The sequence below is a fragment of the Lactuca saligna genome, chromosome 4, assembly GCF_052625555.1.
Source record: "Lactuca saligna cultivar CGN05327 chromosome 4, ASM5262555v1, whole genome shotgun sequence".
Lineage (NCBI taxonomy): Eukaryota > Viridiplantae > Streptophyta > Magnoliopsida > Asterales > Asteraceae > Lactuca > Lactuca saligna.
Window position 1 is genome coordinate 35,270,259 of NC_136420.1, and position 15,633 is coordinate 35,285,891.

Genomic DNA, 15,633 nt, shown 5'->3' on the forward strand with positions numbered 1-15,633 from the left:
ATCAACATGTTATCTATTGCACTAATCATTATATTTATCAAAGTATAATATCCTAATAAAAAATAATTTTGAAGTACATGTTGTAATAAGAAAAATATAAAAGTATAATGGTATAATAAAAAAATATATAATGTTAATTATTGCATTTAACAATTAAAGTTATGTGTGTTTCTCATAAGTTTTTAACCAAAATTTTAAAATACATGTTGGTGACATGTAAGTTCAAATGTTTTTTTTTTTCTCAAAAAATAATAACAAACGGAGGACAAAAAAAGTAGTGGGGTTAGAATGCAATTAAAGACGTAAATGTTGTGACTAAATGAAAAAAAAAATCACATTAGCCAAACCAACACACCATCTTAAACTATCAATGAATGTTTTTTTTACTAAATGTCATACTATCATTCAATTTGTTAAATGTCATTTTATAGTTATTTTGATTTTTTTTTCTTCATATGTTATTTTATGGGGTTTTCCATTTTAATTAATTTCACAAAATATTTAAATGTAATAATTATAATAAGTATAGTAATAAATATATATATCAGTTTCATTAATAGACTTATCTTTTTAATTTTTAAAATTTCAAATTATAGCTCATTTAATATGGCAAATGTCATTTTGTGATTATATTGAATTCTATATATCATTTTATGAGTTTCTCTATTTTATTAAATTTCATATAATATTTTAATATAATAATTATAGTAAATATAGTAATAAATTGACATCAATTTCATTAATAAAATTACCTTTTAATTTTAAAATTTCCAAAATTAAAGCTCATTAATTTTTTTATTTATTTAAATTTAAAAGATAAAAAACATTTCCATTATAATAATTAATTGTTTTTCTTCTTTTCATATAAAGTCAATGTTTTCAAATATTTTGACATTTATATTTAATTTATTTTAATTAACACATATAATGCATGGGTCTAACAACTAGACAACCAATAATTTTATACTAATAAAAGAGTAGTTCTTTTGTCATGTGTCATTATTTTAGGCATTGTAATTAATATCATATCACTTGTCAATTTATTGATTGTCCATTTCAAATTTCAAATTTTAAAATTTCAATTTCTCATTTTAATTACATTAAATTAATAACATTAGAATAAAAAATAAAATAAAATTTACACAAATTATAATAAAATAAAGTTTATAAAAATTATAAGATGATATAATTTTATGTATTTATTTGAATAAACGATTATAATTTTATATATAACTAAAAAAGTATCTCTTAATTAATAAGTTATTTAAAATAATTAATTAATAGTTTTGAGTTTTATTTAAAAAGTTTAATTAATTTTGTAACCATGTTTCTCACGGGTTATAAACTAGTTTTATATAAATTGCTTAAAAGCCATTTCCTACATAAATCGATTTAAACACCTACAAATATGATTGCATCCAACTTACCATAAACATAAACATAAAATTAACCATTATAATAATTTATTATTTTTCCATTATAATAAGCATACAACTGCATTTAAATTATTTGTTTAAATTTAAAATATAAAAACTATTTCTATTATAATAATTTATTATTTTTTTTATTTTCTTATAAACTCAAAATTCTTAAATATTTTGATTTTTATATTTAATTTTTAATTTTTAAATTAACCCATATAATAAATAAGTCTCACAAATTAAAAGAGAGTAATTTTATAAAAATTGCTCAAAAAGCCACCTCCAACATAAATCGATTTAAACACCTACATATACACTTGCATTTAACTTACCATAAACATAAAAAGTCGATATAAATAGGAAACTTGGGCTATTGCACCCCCTGAGCTTCAATACATGCGTCTCTCTTCCTTCATCTTTCTCCAATCCTTTCTGTCGCCCCCCTCAGAGTGTAGCCCTACCTGCAATTGCAAATCTCCAAGGGCAGATCAGAAAATATTTAGTGTTTCGTACTTCCACTACACACAGGTATTTCGTATTTATCTTTCCCTCCCCTTTCGATCATTCAATTCCCTTTATTTAACTGTAATCTCTGTACGGAGTACGGACCCTATTTCCGAAATTGGTTTCCCATCCTCAATCATGATTAGTCGACTATACTCAAGATCAGCTCCAACGGTGTTTGATCTTCAACAATCGAGGCCGTCTCCCATCTGTGTTTTGTTTTTGCATCACCGATTTCTAGGGTTTGACTTTTTATGATTTCGACCGCTTCTTATTATTATCTGTTACTATGTTTCGTTTTTGATATTACTATCTTGTTTCATATTGTATGTCGTGAATGTGGCATTGAACTTTTAAAATTTAATCGTGAGGATGGGGTTTAACTTTCAAGTTTTAAGGTTTAATTAATCGTTTGATACTGTAAACGATTGAATTTTTTTTCTTTGACTTCTGATTCTGAATTAGGTCAGTTCTGTATATCCGTTCAGTAAAAACGAATCAGATTGACTTATTACAATTACAGAGATGGCAATCGTGCCATCAAAGAAGACGATAGCTATTTGCCACTACGGAGGTGAATTTGAAACGAATGAAGATGGATCAATGTCATATATTGGTGGGGAAGCGTATGCTGTTGACCTAGATGAGAACATGCAGTTCAGTGGTTTCAAACAAGAGATCGCTGAAACTATCGATTCTTCTGTAGATGGGATGCTAGTGAAGTACTTCTTACCAGGGAACAACAAGAATCTCATTACTGTATCAAAAGACAAGGATTTTCATCGAATGGTCAACTACTACAAGGAATCTGATCAGCTAGAGGTCTTTATAATGAAAGAAGCCCCACCCGCTAAAACTCCCAAGAAGAAGCAGCCTGCTCGCAGGTAATTTCATTATCCAATATTTTAAAGAGTTTCATGAGCATGCTTATTATTTGTATATGACAATGTGTAGTGTTTAAGGTAGTGTTATGTGCCTTTAAATTAGTCTTGGAAACACAGCTAGTATATTGCTAACCATTTGTTACCTTTTTTAATGAAATTTTATTATTGGACATGTGAAGACCACAAAAGAAACCGGTTGAAACAGACATGGGAGCTCTCGTGCCATCCGTTGACCTTGGTCAAAGTCAAACCAATTTAGTCCCTCTAAACGAAGTCATCGACATAGAAACAACAAACGACATGACTCCAATTCCCATCAACCCTTTCCCCATGTCCACAACCGACAACGAACCCCCAATAGCTGCAAAACAATGGGAGAATCTCATAACCGGAGTTGGTCAACGATTCCATTCCTTAGCTGAATTCCGGGAAGCCCTAAGAAAGTATTCAATCGCACACGGATTCAACTATGTCTACAAAAAGAACGAAAACCAACGTGTCACTGTTAAATGCAAATCAGAAAGCTGCCCGTGGCGTATCCATGCATCAAGACTTTCAACAACACAATTAGTTTGCATCAAAACCATGAGACCAACTCATACTTGCCAAGGTGGCACAATAAAACCCGCGTTTCGAGCTACAAGAAGTTGGGTTGGAAATTTAATAAAAGAAAAAGTAAAAGATTCTCCCAAAATTAAACCAAAAGACATTGCTAATGATCTCAAACGCGATTATGGAATCGAGCTTAATTATTCTCAAGCAAGACGCGCGAAAGAATATGCACGTGAACAGCTTTTAGGATCTTATAAAGACGCGTATAATGAATTACCTTTTTTTTGTGAGAAAATAATGGAAACAAATCCCGGGAGTCTTGCTACATTTACTACTAAGGAAAATTCGAGTTTTCATCGTCTTTTTGTTTCTTTTCACGCCTCGGTGTCCGGTTTCGTACAAGGTTGTCGGCCGCTTCTGTTCCTTGACAGCACGCCGTTGAATTCGAGGTACCAAGGGATGTTGCTGGCGGCCACGGCGGCAGATGGTGATGACGGGGTTTTTCCGGTGGCTTTCGCGGTGGTTGATGAGGAAACCGACGATAACTGGCGGTGGTTTTTAACGGAATTGAAACTCGCGGTGGCGGCACACGGGCATATCCAGATTACATTCGTGGCGGATTTCCAGAAGGGTTTGCGGGAATCTTTACCGGAGATATTCGGTGGGGATTGTTATCATGCGTATTGTTTAGGTTATTTAGCTGAGAAATTAAATAAAGATTTAAAAGGACATTTTTCACATGATGCAAGAAGGTTAATGGTTGAAGATTTATATGCAGCTGCACACGCGACAAAACTTGAAGGTTTTGAGAAATGTACACAAGACATCAAAGCGATATCTCCGGAAGCTTATAATTGGATTATTTGTAGTGAACCGGAACATTGGGCAAACGCGTTTTTTGGAGGTTTAAGGTATAATCATATGACATCGAATTTCGGTCATGTTTTTTACGCGTGGGTCTCAGAAGCAAACGAGTTACCAATAACCCAAATGATTGACGAGTTGAGGGGTAAAATGATGCAGTTGATATACACGAGAAGAGTGGAGTCGACTCAGTGGATGACCCGGTTGACTCCTTCGATGGAGGAGAAGTTAAAGAATGAGATTATGAAAGCTCATTCGGTTCAAATCTTGAGGTCACATGGAAGCAAATTTGAGGTTCGGTTTTGTGACAGTATTGATGTTGTTGATATTGAGAATTGGGATTGTAGTTGTAAAGGGTGGTTGCTTACTGGCTTGCCTTGTTGTCATGCGATTGCGGTTCTTGAATCGTATGGGAGGAGCGCGTATGATCATTGCTCCAGGTATTTTCATGTTGAGACGTATCAGTTGGCGTATGCGGATTCAATTCATCCTGTGCCAAATGTCGAAAGGTTATTGGATATTGAGTTTGATGATGGGACGATTGTGGTTACGCCTCCACCCACGATTCGGACACCTGGCAGGACAAAGATCCGGAAGGTTGCGCCGGGTCGGGTTGGGCCCGCGGATTTTCTTAAACGTCAACTTCAATGTGGGAAGTGTAAAGGCCTTGGTCACAATAAGAGATCATGCAAGTACGTCTTTCTTCCTTTTGGCCTCATTTATTATAAACTACATCTACTGTTATACTTTATTAATGGATTTGTTTTGGTTTCAGAGAGGATCATGAAGGTCACTTGCAGGTGAGTGGGTTGACTTCGCTCGATATTGGTCAGAATTTATAGCGTAATTTTTATTTGATGGCTGGTTAAATGTAAATGTCAGATAGTAATTTCATAGACACCTGGTTTTTTTGAGGTAAAATTTTTAGGATAGATTAGTTTATGATCTTTGAAGGAGTTGATAAGAGGCTTTTGATAGCATTTTATTGCACATTTGGTGGCCTAGATTATACTTTTACACCTTTAAAGGGTGTTTCTTTTTTCCATTCTTTTTGAAATAATATGGAAATTGCAATAGTTTCTTTTTATACTTGTTTGTGTTTTTGGGAATTTCAAGATAAAATCTTACATATGTAATTGTTGTTATCACAGTTTATTTTTGCAATTGGTTTAATCATGGCTATGAGTGAATAGCAACCTACTTTACTCTTGCTACCAATCTAGGCAATGTCTTTTTTATTTATTTTATATATAATAACAACATACTTACATTTCTTTATTGATATAGCAGTGGACTTTATTATTTTCCTATAATAGCAATGTACTTTATTATTTATCTATAATAGCAATGTATTTACATTTTGCTACCAGAATGGGCATTAACATCATTTTTTACATATTTCTATAACTGATAAAGAAATATAAGTATGTTGCTATTATGAGTAAAGTATTGTTAGTGCATTGCTATTATGTGTAAAGAAAATGTAAGTATGTTACTATTATGAGTTACACATTGCTACTACCAGTAAAACAATGCAAATACATTGCTATTATGGGTAAATAAATATAAATATATTGCTAATATGTATACAATAATATTATAAGTATCAAATGTTTTTATAAGTTTACTGAAATAGACAAAAGTCTTGGCAAACTATGTTTTTATAAATTTATATTTATTGATGTATACAATAATAGTATATGCATCAAATGTATCAATTTTTATTTATATATAATATATATTAAGAACCTATATCATTATCCATGTAAGATATTTTTACTTAAGTAGTTCATGAATTAAAATTTTCATATAAGAACCATCATCTATTTACATGGAATGTCTACGACCTTGGCCTTCTTAGTATTTGCTAAACTACATAGTTGTCGCTCATAAGGTTTTAGTTATTTTATCTCGGTGGTTTTCAAAACTTAGAACTTTTCGATATGTATTTGTTATTTAGACAAAATTACATTTTTGGTCCATGTGATTATATGATTTTTTTGGATCAAGTACACTTTTTTCCAATCTTAACATTTATGGTCCGTGAAAAAGTTTTATGTCACGTTGTTGGTCCCTGGGCTGTTAAAATCATTCCAACTGACGGTTTTGCTCTTATCCTCTTCATTTCTTAGTGTTCATTCTTAAGAATCTTTTATCTTTATATCCAATATAATTACAACACAAATAATACCAAGATCTTTTAAAATCAAACCTTATTATAGAAAAATATAATCAAACAAAAAACATAATCATGTACGTTTTTTCTTTTGCTCATTGAAGCATCAATTTGGGGTTGCATCCCTAAAAATTACAAAACCAAAGTTCCAGAACACAATACCTATCTACGATTTTGAGTATCCTTTAGTTAACATAACACAGATGATTAAAATACAAGTGGATCAACTTTGACTCCAATTCATCAGTAATACTATTGTTTTTTCGACTTTAAAAGAAACTTCCCTATGATTAAATTTAAGAAAGAACCGAAGACTGTAATGAAGAAAATCGGAAAGAATTTAAGACGCATACAGTTGTCAATTTCGACTGATCAAACAAAGCGAATTGTCTAAAAGAAGATTCTAAAAAAGTTTAAAGATGCGTTAATTCCAGATGGGTATTTCTAAAGTAGCTTGAAAAGAACGAAAAGACGCTAATAAATTTGAATTGACTTCATGGTTTCTTCTATAAGTAATGAAGAAGACAAGGGCAAAAATGTAATTCTGTCTAATATTTAAGGGCTTGCTTAGCAAAACTAGCTAGCTAGTAGCTGTAGCTATTCACGAGTAACAGAATACATTTGGGTAAAAATAATAAAACGCATTGCTCTTCAGCATAATTTCCCCTTTATTTTAATTTAGAAATTCATCAAAATATAAATTGTAATCATATTTAGGGGTTCTTCTTTCTTATCTGGGGGAAACAAGCAATTGAGCTCTAACATGAAAAAAAAAACTCCTGATTGATGATTGATGGCATGACATGCATCTCTCATTTCTCTATTTCATACAAATGTTCATTCAATCATCTTCAAAACAAAGGATTACAACTTATGTCAAAGGAACAAACACAGTAGCACCAAAAAAAAACTCATTCCCTAAAGACTCTCTCTCAGATACAGAGTTTGTTTGTTTGGTTGCTTAAATCAGAGAAACATGCAGAGCATAATACCCGTCTCTCTCTTACTTCTTCCCACCACCAGAGACATTAAATTTGAAAAATATAATATCACCATCCTGAACCACATAAGTCTTTCCCTCTTGCTTGTACTTCCCAGCAGCCTGCAATTAAGTGCTTAACTCATCATTAACTCAAAAATAAATAAATAAATACCCCCTTCCCCTTAATTAATCAACCACATATCATCTGGATAATACCTTAACAGCAGACTCGCTTCCCAACTCCTTAAGATCCTCAAACTTCATTACCTACAAAATATCAAAACATACAGATTCTCATCCTCATCCTCAAAATCAAACTGTACATTATTATATAAGATTGAAGACAAGTAATAACCTCTGCACAGATAAACCCTCTTTCAAAATCAGTATGAATTGCTCCTGCAGCTTGAGGTGCCTTGGTTTGTCTCCGAATTTGCCAGCATTTCACCTGCATCCCAATTGCCACATCATCTTTAATTTAAACTATATATACAACAATCTGGAAAGTAAAGGTTTTTTTTTTTACTTACCTCATCAGGTCCAGCAGTGAAGAAGTAGATAAGGTTAATAGCAGAAAATCCAGTCTTTATTATCTTTGGAAGAGCACTGTGCCACATTCCATATTTGATTAATAATACTTTTTAAATAATAATACCAAAACCCAACAAAAAATAAGCATCTGATTTTCAAGAAAACATCATCTCATTCTCAACTGACCTTTGGATCTTGTTCTCCTCACAGTATTTTGCTGCTTCATCATCTGGAAGATCAGCAAGATTCCGTTCCAAAGAACAACTGAAAGGAATAATTGTCTCGCCCCCATGCTCTTGCACCCTAGTACAAAATAAAAATTAAAAGTTAAATCACCAACAAATTCGATAATTCTATATGATGTTTTAAGTGTCTTTTATGATGATTAAAAATAAGCATACCAAGCATGAATCTTGGGAAGAAACTTGTTCTTTTTTCTCTGATAATCTTTTTCATTCATATTCACCTGCACAAATGTGTAAAGGGTATTCAAGGTTTCAATATTATCAGCATAACAATAGATATTCAAGAACAAATGAATTTACCAGATAAACAACAGGTTTTGCAGTGAGCAACTGAAAGGTATTCAGTATTTCAATTTCAGCAGCTTTCCACTCCCCCAAACGGATGTCTTTTTCACTCTCCAGCCATGTTTTCACCTTAACAAAACAAAGTCGAGTCAATGTGCGTACATTTGACTCTTAATAAAGTAAATATACATTAAAAGATACTTAGTAAATCTATGAAGATAGGTACATACCTTCAAACACAATTCAAGTTCTATCTTTAACTGCTTGTCGTTGCTCCTCTTCATGCTCTTTTCAAGATCTTCAATAGTTCTTTTTATGAACTCAATGTCCTTTACAATATAAGAGCATACTAATGTTAATTGTTAAGAATCTAATCATACAACAAATAAACATCCAAAAAGAAATTAGAACACACCTTCAGCCGTAACTCTGCAGTTATAACTTCTAAATCTCTTACAGGATCCACAATGTCATCAACATGTATAATATCAGGGTCTTCAAATGCACCTGTTTTACAAAAATATACCACAAGAAACATTCTCACACTTTGAAAATGAATAAGCAAATCCACAATACAAAAAACAAGTTTGCAATCTTACGTAAAACATGGAATATCCCATCAACTGCACGAATGTGAGATAAGAAATTGTTTCCAAGCCCTTGTCCTTCATGAGCACCTTTAACCAATCCAGCAATGTCATGTATCTCTAAGAATGCAGAGATCTAACAAGCAAACAAAAAGTAGACATCAATACAAGCCAACATTTTGGTTAATTTTGTTGGAAGCTAAGAGTAGATCATCAAATAAAAACCCTTTCAGCATTCAAATGAACAGTTTATATGTTGATGTTTCCATATATAATATATATATTACCTCGCTCTTTGGCTTGAATAGCTGACAAAGCCATTCAAAACGCTCATCAGGAATATTGACACGAGCTTCATTAGGTTCAATGGTACAAAATGGAAAGTTCTCAGCAGGAATCGAAAGCTTAGTGAGAGTGTTGAATAGAGTGGATTTCCCTACATTCGGCAATCCCACCTGAAAACAGTTTACATTGTAACAAATCCCAGATCAGGCAATTTAACGACAACCTGGAGTCCCGACGCACAAAAATGAAGATGTAATCTCCTTTATTAGTAGCAAGGAAGCAAAGATCCTTATTTCATCATCTAGGATTACTATTTAGGACACCAATAGTCAAAGCTTGAAGTTTACTACTACTCCCTATCATGTACTTGTCGTAAAAACGAATAAATCATACTGAATTACACTGAATTGGATTAGAAACTGTATAAAAATAAGCATGAATCAAATAATGATTGCGATTCATGACAGTGAGAGTTATCAGGAACTAACGATCCCAATCTTCAGATGCGATGAAAAACGACCAAGGATTGGCCTTTCTGCGGGTGCTTCCTTCGATTTCGCAGCCTTTGGAGGCATATTTCCTTTTACAAACAGAAACGAGAGAAGCACGGGAGCAGGAGCGAGGCTGCAGGAACGAGAGTGCGTTCAAGATTTCTTTAGGGTTTATACAAGACATTTGCATCTAGCCTCTTATACGAACGGACGGAATAAAGAGGCGATTCTATTTTTCTTATTTTTTTAATGGATAGAACACAAAAACACATATTTTTATCATTTTATTGTATATTTTTCATTTTTTTAATAATATTTTTCTAGCTAAATTATAGATTTCAACTCATTTATATATGTGAAATGATGAATGCCAACGATATTATCCATTCGGATCAAGTTTGTCAATATATGAATTCCATATACGGTCGTTTTCCGTTTTAAAATATCATAATTGTAAGATTGAATTAAAATCGTAAGATCCTATAAAAAAACAGTTTCAAACATACATAAAAAAATCAATAAACTATTTTTTAACATTAAATAGTTTAAAACATGAAAAATACACCACCAATACATCATTATTTAGACTTGATAATTTCATGTGATTATACTATATGATTTGAGTATGATTATATTATAATTAAATGTTGCATCCATAAAATCTATTTTGAAATGACTATATTTATTGGAAAACTATTGTTTTGATCTGAAAACTATTTTGAGCACCATGATTGTGCATTTAGATACGACAGATTGACTTGTACATGACAGTCTGTCTTTGGGATCCTTAAGCTTAGTTTTCCCTATCAAAAGCATATTTTATGAGTAGCATTCCAGTAGGCTCTCATATGTATATATGGTATTTTCTAATTCCGATATGATCTAGTTTAATAGTACCTAGCTTTAGATTAATGCAAAAGTTGTGTGATTTTATTATGTGCTAACTATACATGAACCCGGAGTCCATACTGCTATTTTGAGTTTGTACATGAGATTAACATGGGTTATTGAGTAGATGTGGAGTCCTTACCACTATTTTGAGTTTGCACATGAGATTAACATGGATTATTGAGTAGTTGTGTGTGTATTGCATACTTCTTACTAAATGTTTAAAGCTTATGATATTGTTTTATGACATAAATTTGAATGTTATTATCAAATGTTTAAAGGTAAGGTAGGTTGTGTGATAAAAGAGTTCGGTTTGTGCTAAAGGCATTGGTTTGGGCTTTTCATAAATTTTGGATTGGAGTTTGAGTGGGCTTCAGGAGGAATAAAGTTGATAGAAGTGTAGGGCTTCTCGTTACCTTTTCGTGGATATAAGAATCGTCGGAAACGAATTTATAACGAAGAAGTTATGGCCTTCCGAAGTTTTGTGGTTTCAGGCTTAGCCGAGTACGCTGGGTGTACACTAAGCATACGCTGGGCGTACTAGTGAAGAAGGAAGTACGATGGGCGTACTTTGGAGTACGTTGGGCTTACTAACCAGGGGTTGCTGTAAATGTTTTTCGGAGTACGCTGGGCGTACGCTGATCAGACCTGAACCCTATTTTAGGGTCTTGGACCTTATTTAAGCTCCTTATCTCATAACCTAACCCTAATATCCTCAGCCTCCATTCCTCTAAGCCCTAGAAATTGACCCTAAGCCTCCATTTGAGTGATTCTTGAGCATTTTGGTGATTTAGTGAGTTTTTGGTGCATATTGTGGAAGAAGGAGTTCCTTGAGGAAGCATTGCTTGGCTTGGAGCTTGTGGATCCAAGCCCTAATCAGGTTGATCTAGCTCCAGAAAGCATAAAGTTTGAATCTTGGTGGCTTTCTCATGTGGATCTAGTGGGGTTATGACTTGTTATGTTTGGCTTTTGAAGAAGAAGGAGTTTTGAAAGAGAATAGCTTGAGCATCTAGCTTTTGGATCTATGTTCTTATCTTGTTGGTGCATCTTCCAGAGGTATCAAGTTTGAAACTTGCTTATTGTTGTGCTAGTTTTTGTTTTTGGTCCATTTTAGGGTTTTTGGTCCCAAAGCTTGAAGCTTTTATGAGTTGTTGAACTCCAGAGCCTAATATATTGTCCCTTTAATTGTTTCTAGTGGAGAGGATTCATAAAAATGAGGCCTTGGACGTTGGAACCACCTCATGCATAAGATATGAGCATTTTTCGGAGTAAAGAGTAAGAGTGTTTGTGTTTGGGACTTGATCTGCCATGCAAAGGCTTAAAGTCACGAGCTTTATCGTGTATGAGCCTTTATGGAGACCATATCTAAGAGTATAGCTATGGTCTTAACGGATTAAGACCAATGGAGTGGAGATAACAATCCTGGACGTACGCTGAGCGTAATTCCAGTACGCCCCGCGTACTGACCAAGTGTCTCGAATGGCCACTTTGAATTCGTTAGTACGCTGAGCTTACCAAGGGAGGTACGCCCCGCGTAACCTCACTGTGGAATTTTGGGCTAAGTCTCATTTTGGGCCTTGAGTGTTTAGCCTGGAGTTTGGACTGGTTGCAATAGAGTTTTGGACAAGAGGACTATATATATATATATATATATATATATATATATATATATATATATATATATGTATATATATATATGTATGTATGTATGTGTGTGTGCTTTGGGCCCTTGAATGAGCTTGCCATTTAGATTTGAGAATTTGGGCCTCGGGAGAGTCCATTTATTATTGGGCCTTGGTGGCCCAATGGGTTTAGATTATTGATGGGCTGGTTAGTGGGCTACCTTTATACCTAATGAGTGAGAGTTTGGAATTAGTTCCTAATTGGGTGAATTGTGGGTTTGGCTCATAAATAGAGGCCGGTGCGCAACAGCAGCTTTTTTAGGGGTTGTTCATCATCCGAGGTGAGTCTTCTGACTATACTTTACCTAGAGTGGTATTTATGTGTGACCAGAGGGTCGTATGTGCTTACTTGAGTTATGTATTTGTCTGTGTGATATATATATGCTATATTATGTGTTACTGAGACCGGACCGGAGGGTCCAACGAGCTGTGAGACCGGACCGGAGGGTCCAACTGTTGGGTTATGAGCATTCTAACACTCCTAAGTGTACATGCAACCCTAAATACCTTGGATCTATGTTTTCTCTATTATACATGCCAATAAGAACTTCCAAGGTATTATCCTAATCTAGCATAGAAAACAATGAATGTAACAAGATAGAATACATACCTTTTCATGTAGAAAGTCTTCATGAAGCTTGAGTGCCTAGTGCCCCAAGTGTGACACCTCAAATGGTTCACACAACACTAAATACACTTGGAATAACTTGAGAGAATTCTACACTTCATGAAAATCGGCTAGCCCTTTCTTACTCTCTCTCGTGGCCGATTTTGGTCAAGAATAGGATGCTTATATAGTTATGGTTACACCATGTAAACCCTAATTGACATGGCCTTTCATTTCCATGATCCATGGGTACAAAAACACCATGGAGCATCCATGGAGCATCATATGGCTTTTAGCCCAACTAGATAATCCATGGAGCATTGGCCCACTATATAAGTATGGATGATTTGTACAATCAACCCATATATTTAAATAATCTTCTTTTGATCACTTAATTAATCCTAGATTAATTCTTGATCAATACTAATTAAATAATCTTATTATTCTTATTATTAATATACTAGAACTTATAATATATTAATAACCATAAGTGTCTTATTTCTCTCATTATAGTCTATCCAAATGCATGATGCCATACAACCCAAATGGACCATGCCGGGTCGGGTCAAGTCTTACCAATTATAGTTATGGACTTAGACATTAATCCAACAGTCTCCCACTTGGATAAGTCTAAAACTATTATTGCGTATGACTTCGAGAACCGACCAGCAATCGTAGCTCTCAAAAGCTTCTGTCGAACTTTGACCTTGTAGATGAACTGTGACCTTTGTCAATGACTTGTCCATTAGATAAGGGATCATATATTCCTCCATTCTAGATATCATATGGACTGAGACATTGATTATAATCATTCTCTCTGTCCATTTGTTGTTTCCCGATTTCCGATTTATGACGACTAACTAATTGAACCAATCAAATCAGTCCTGGCCCAACCGAGCACTTCCATTTGTCATCATCAAATCATCGAGGGGCCCACAGATATCGCTTTTATCCCAAAGGTAAAAGGAATGGATAAACTTCGACTTATATGGCTTGTTCTACTACTTGTTGAATCATAAACAAAGGCACGTTTTATAGCACCGAGTTACCGAATGCGTTTTCGTGCAATCAATGTACAACCAACTCATAGTAACAACTCATATCTCTAGGTTTGAAGAATATAAGATATTATCGTCTCATGATCACTCGTGATAAAGCCATGAAGTGATTCCAATGAGTGCGGGTTGAATCCAATACTCAGAACTTATGAGCACTCATGAGTGTTGTAGCCCTTTGTCCAACACCTTAGACCTCTACAAGCCAACCCATGACAGTCTTAATTCATATCTACTTCCAACATATGACCGACTGTGGATGGTTTGAATAACTTAATCATTCTGGAAGAATAACCTAGTTTATTCGGGAAGTCAAAACATGCAAAGTGAAACACAATAATAATTGAATCCAATATGGTATCAAAACCTATGAACATAAATAAAACACCTTTTATTTATCACCATATGATTACACATTATTCATTGTATACTGTTTCAGCTATCAACTTTATTCTTGAATTTAAAACAATAGTTGTCCCATGCTCCAAGCATGTACACTATGTTTTCTAAACACTAGTCATGCCATACACCAAGTATGCATACTATGTTTGTCTATGATCTTTACTTTGTGAACTAGATCAATTGAACATAACTTCAATGATTCTCTTTTCACACTACTAAATCCTTACTGAAAATACAAGAATTCCAAATTCATGCCATTTACTGAAATCTGTTAGATTCTAAACTTATATGCATTGATCCTCTTGTAATGATTATGCACAAATTCACAAAGACTTGGCAACAATCATTACAGAGTATTCCAAAGGAGATCAACTCCTTGGAAACATCCTTCTTGCATTAAGTTTCCTTAATCTTACACAGATTGAAATTTCTGACTTTGAAACATTTCCAGATTCATTTTGACTATCACTTCTGAACAAGAGTTGCCTCCTTATAGATTATGTCAATATGGTCCTTTCAGAATTATCACTATACTTCCAACTGTCCTTGAGCAACCAATCTTTGGTAAGCCTTAGATTTTCCTCGACAATTGTTTAATCCTTTTAGTCATATCCAGTTCTAAACCTTTTCCCTTCTTAATGCCCCAGGTATTTGGAAATTTTTTTGAAATGATGAATATAGCACATGTAATCGATCCTATATCCGAAGCATATGGGACACGATTCATGATGTTTCACATAAAGACTAAACCAGTCTTTTGCTATAACATTTCCATTTCTATTTGCCAAGTTCTCATAATTCAGATTATGAAAAGGGATGCCGTAATCATAATCGAATTTTAGAACGCAAATAATGGACCCATATACAAAATTTCCTTATGTTGAGCCATTCCAACATGAAATTCATATATATATTTCCTTGACTAAATGATTAAAGCCTCACGATCTAAGCTTATAGATTTGAGATGAAGTATAATTTCCTCTCCCTTAATTGTAGCAAAACAACTTTTTCCCAATTGAAACCTTTTGTTTTCTATAATTAACATTACTAACTTGCAACCTTTATCATAATTATCATGCTCCCACTAACATGATGATTATTAGTATAATACTTATGCTCCCACTAGCTCTGACATGTTCTCATAAATCAGCTGACTTTCTTACCAAAGTTCAGATTTCTGATACCAGATTGT

The 15,633-nt window shown here is 33.6% G+C and overlaps 2 protein-coding genes across 5 annotated transcripts; one reads left to right on the forward strand and one right to left on the reverse strand.

Annotated features, from left to right (window-relative positions):
• The first annotated feature begins 1,787 nt into the window (after window positions 1-1,787).
• LOC145041589 (uncharacterized) lies at window positions 1,788-5,314 on the forward strand. 4 transcript variants are annotated; one of them, XM_078989728.1, is made up of 4 exons: window positions 1,788-2,167; window positions 2,391-2,809; window positions 2,989-4,917; window positions 5,001-5,314. In XM_078989728.1, the coding sequence occupies exons 2-4, from the start codon at window positions 2,451-2,453 to the stop codon at window positions 5,065-5,067; spliced, it is 2,355 nt and encodes a 784-aa protein (XP_078845854.1). In that variant the 5' UTR covers window positions 1,788-2,167; window positions 2,391-2,450; the 3' UTR covers window positions 5,068-5,314. The 4 variants fall into 4 exon arrangements, with proteins under 4 accessions (XP_078845854.1, XP_078845855.1, XP_078845853.1 ...); XM_078989729.1 differs by having other exon boundaries at window positions 2,396-2,809; XM_078989727.1 differs by having other exon boundaries at window positions 1,788-1,949.
• Window positions 5,315-7,165: 1,851 nt separating this feature from the next.
• Window positions 7,166-9,993, reverse strand: LOC145041591 (obg-like ATPase 1). The gene is made up of 12 exons (XM_078989731.1): window positions 9,805-9,993; window positions 9,319-9,486; window positions 9,044-9,167; window positions 8,860-8,951; window positions 8,675-8,773; window positions 8,460-8,573; window positions 8,316-8,380; window positions 8,101-8,217; window positions 7,914-7,989; window positions 7,739-7,831; window positions 7,600-7,650; window positions 7,166-7,503 (listed from the first exon to the last, which is right to left on the reverse strand). Exons 1-12 carry the CDS (start codon window positions 9,889-9,891, stop codon window positions 7,405-7,407), a joined length of 1,185 nt encoding a protein of 394 aa, XP_078845857.1. The 5' UTR covers window positions 9,892-9,993; the 3' UTR covers window positions 7,166-7,404.
• Window positions 9,994-15,633: the final 5,640 nt, after the last annotated feature.

Excerpts from the sequence above, each read along its gene's own strand:
- LOC145041589 (XM_078989728.1), top strand. The coding sequence starts at position 2,451 with ATGGCAATCGTGCCATCAAAGAAGACGATAGCTATTTGCCACTACGGA. Across the intron at positions 2,810-2,988 it reads AAGAAGCAGCCTGCTCGCAG|ACCACAAAAGAAACCGGTTG; the intron begins GTAATTTCATTA and ends GGACATGTGAAG. Across the intron at positions 4,918-5,000 it reads CACAATAAGAGATCATGCAA|AGAGGATCATGAAGGTCACT; the intron begins GTACGTCTTTCT and ends TTTTGGTTTCAG.
- LOC145041591 (XM_078989731.1), bottom strand. The coding sequence starts at position 9,891 with ATGCCTCCAAAGGCTGCGAAATCGAAGGAAGCACCCGCAGAAAGGCCA. Across the intron at positions 9,487-9,804 it reads CGCATCTGAAGATTGGGATC|GTGGGATTGCCGAATGTAGG; the intron begins GTTAGTTCCTGA and ends AACTGTTTTCAG. Across the intron at positions 9,168-9,318 it reads TATTCAAGCCAAAGAGCGAG|ATCTCTGCATTCTTAGAGAT; the intron begins GTAATATATATA and ends TTTGCTTGTTAG.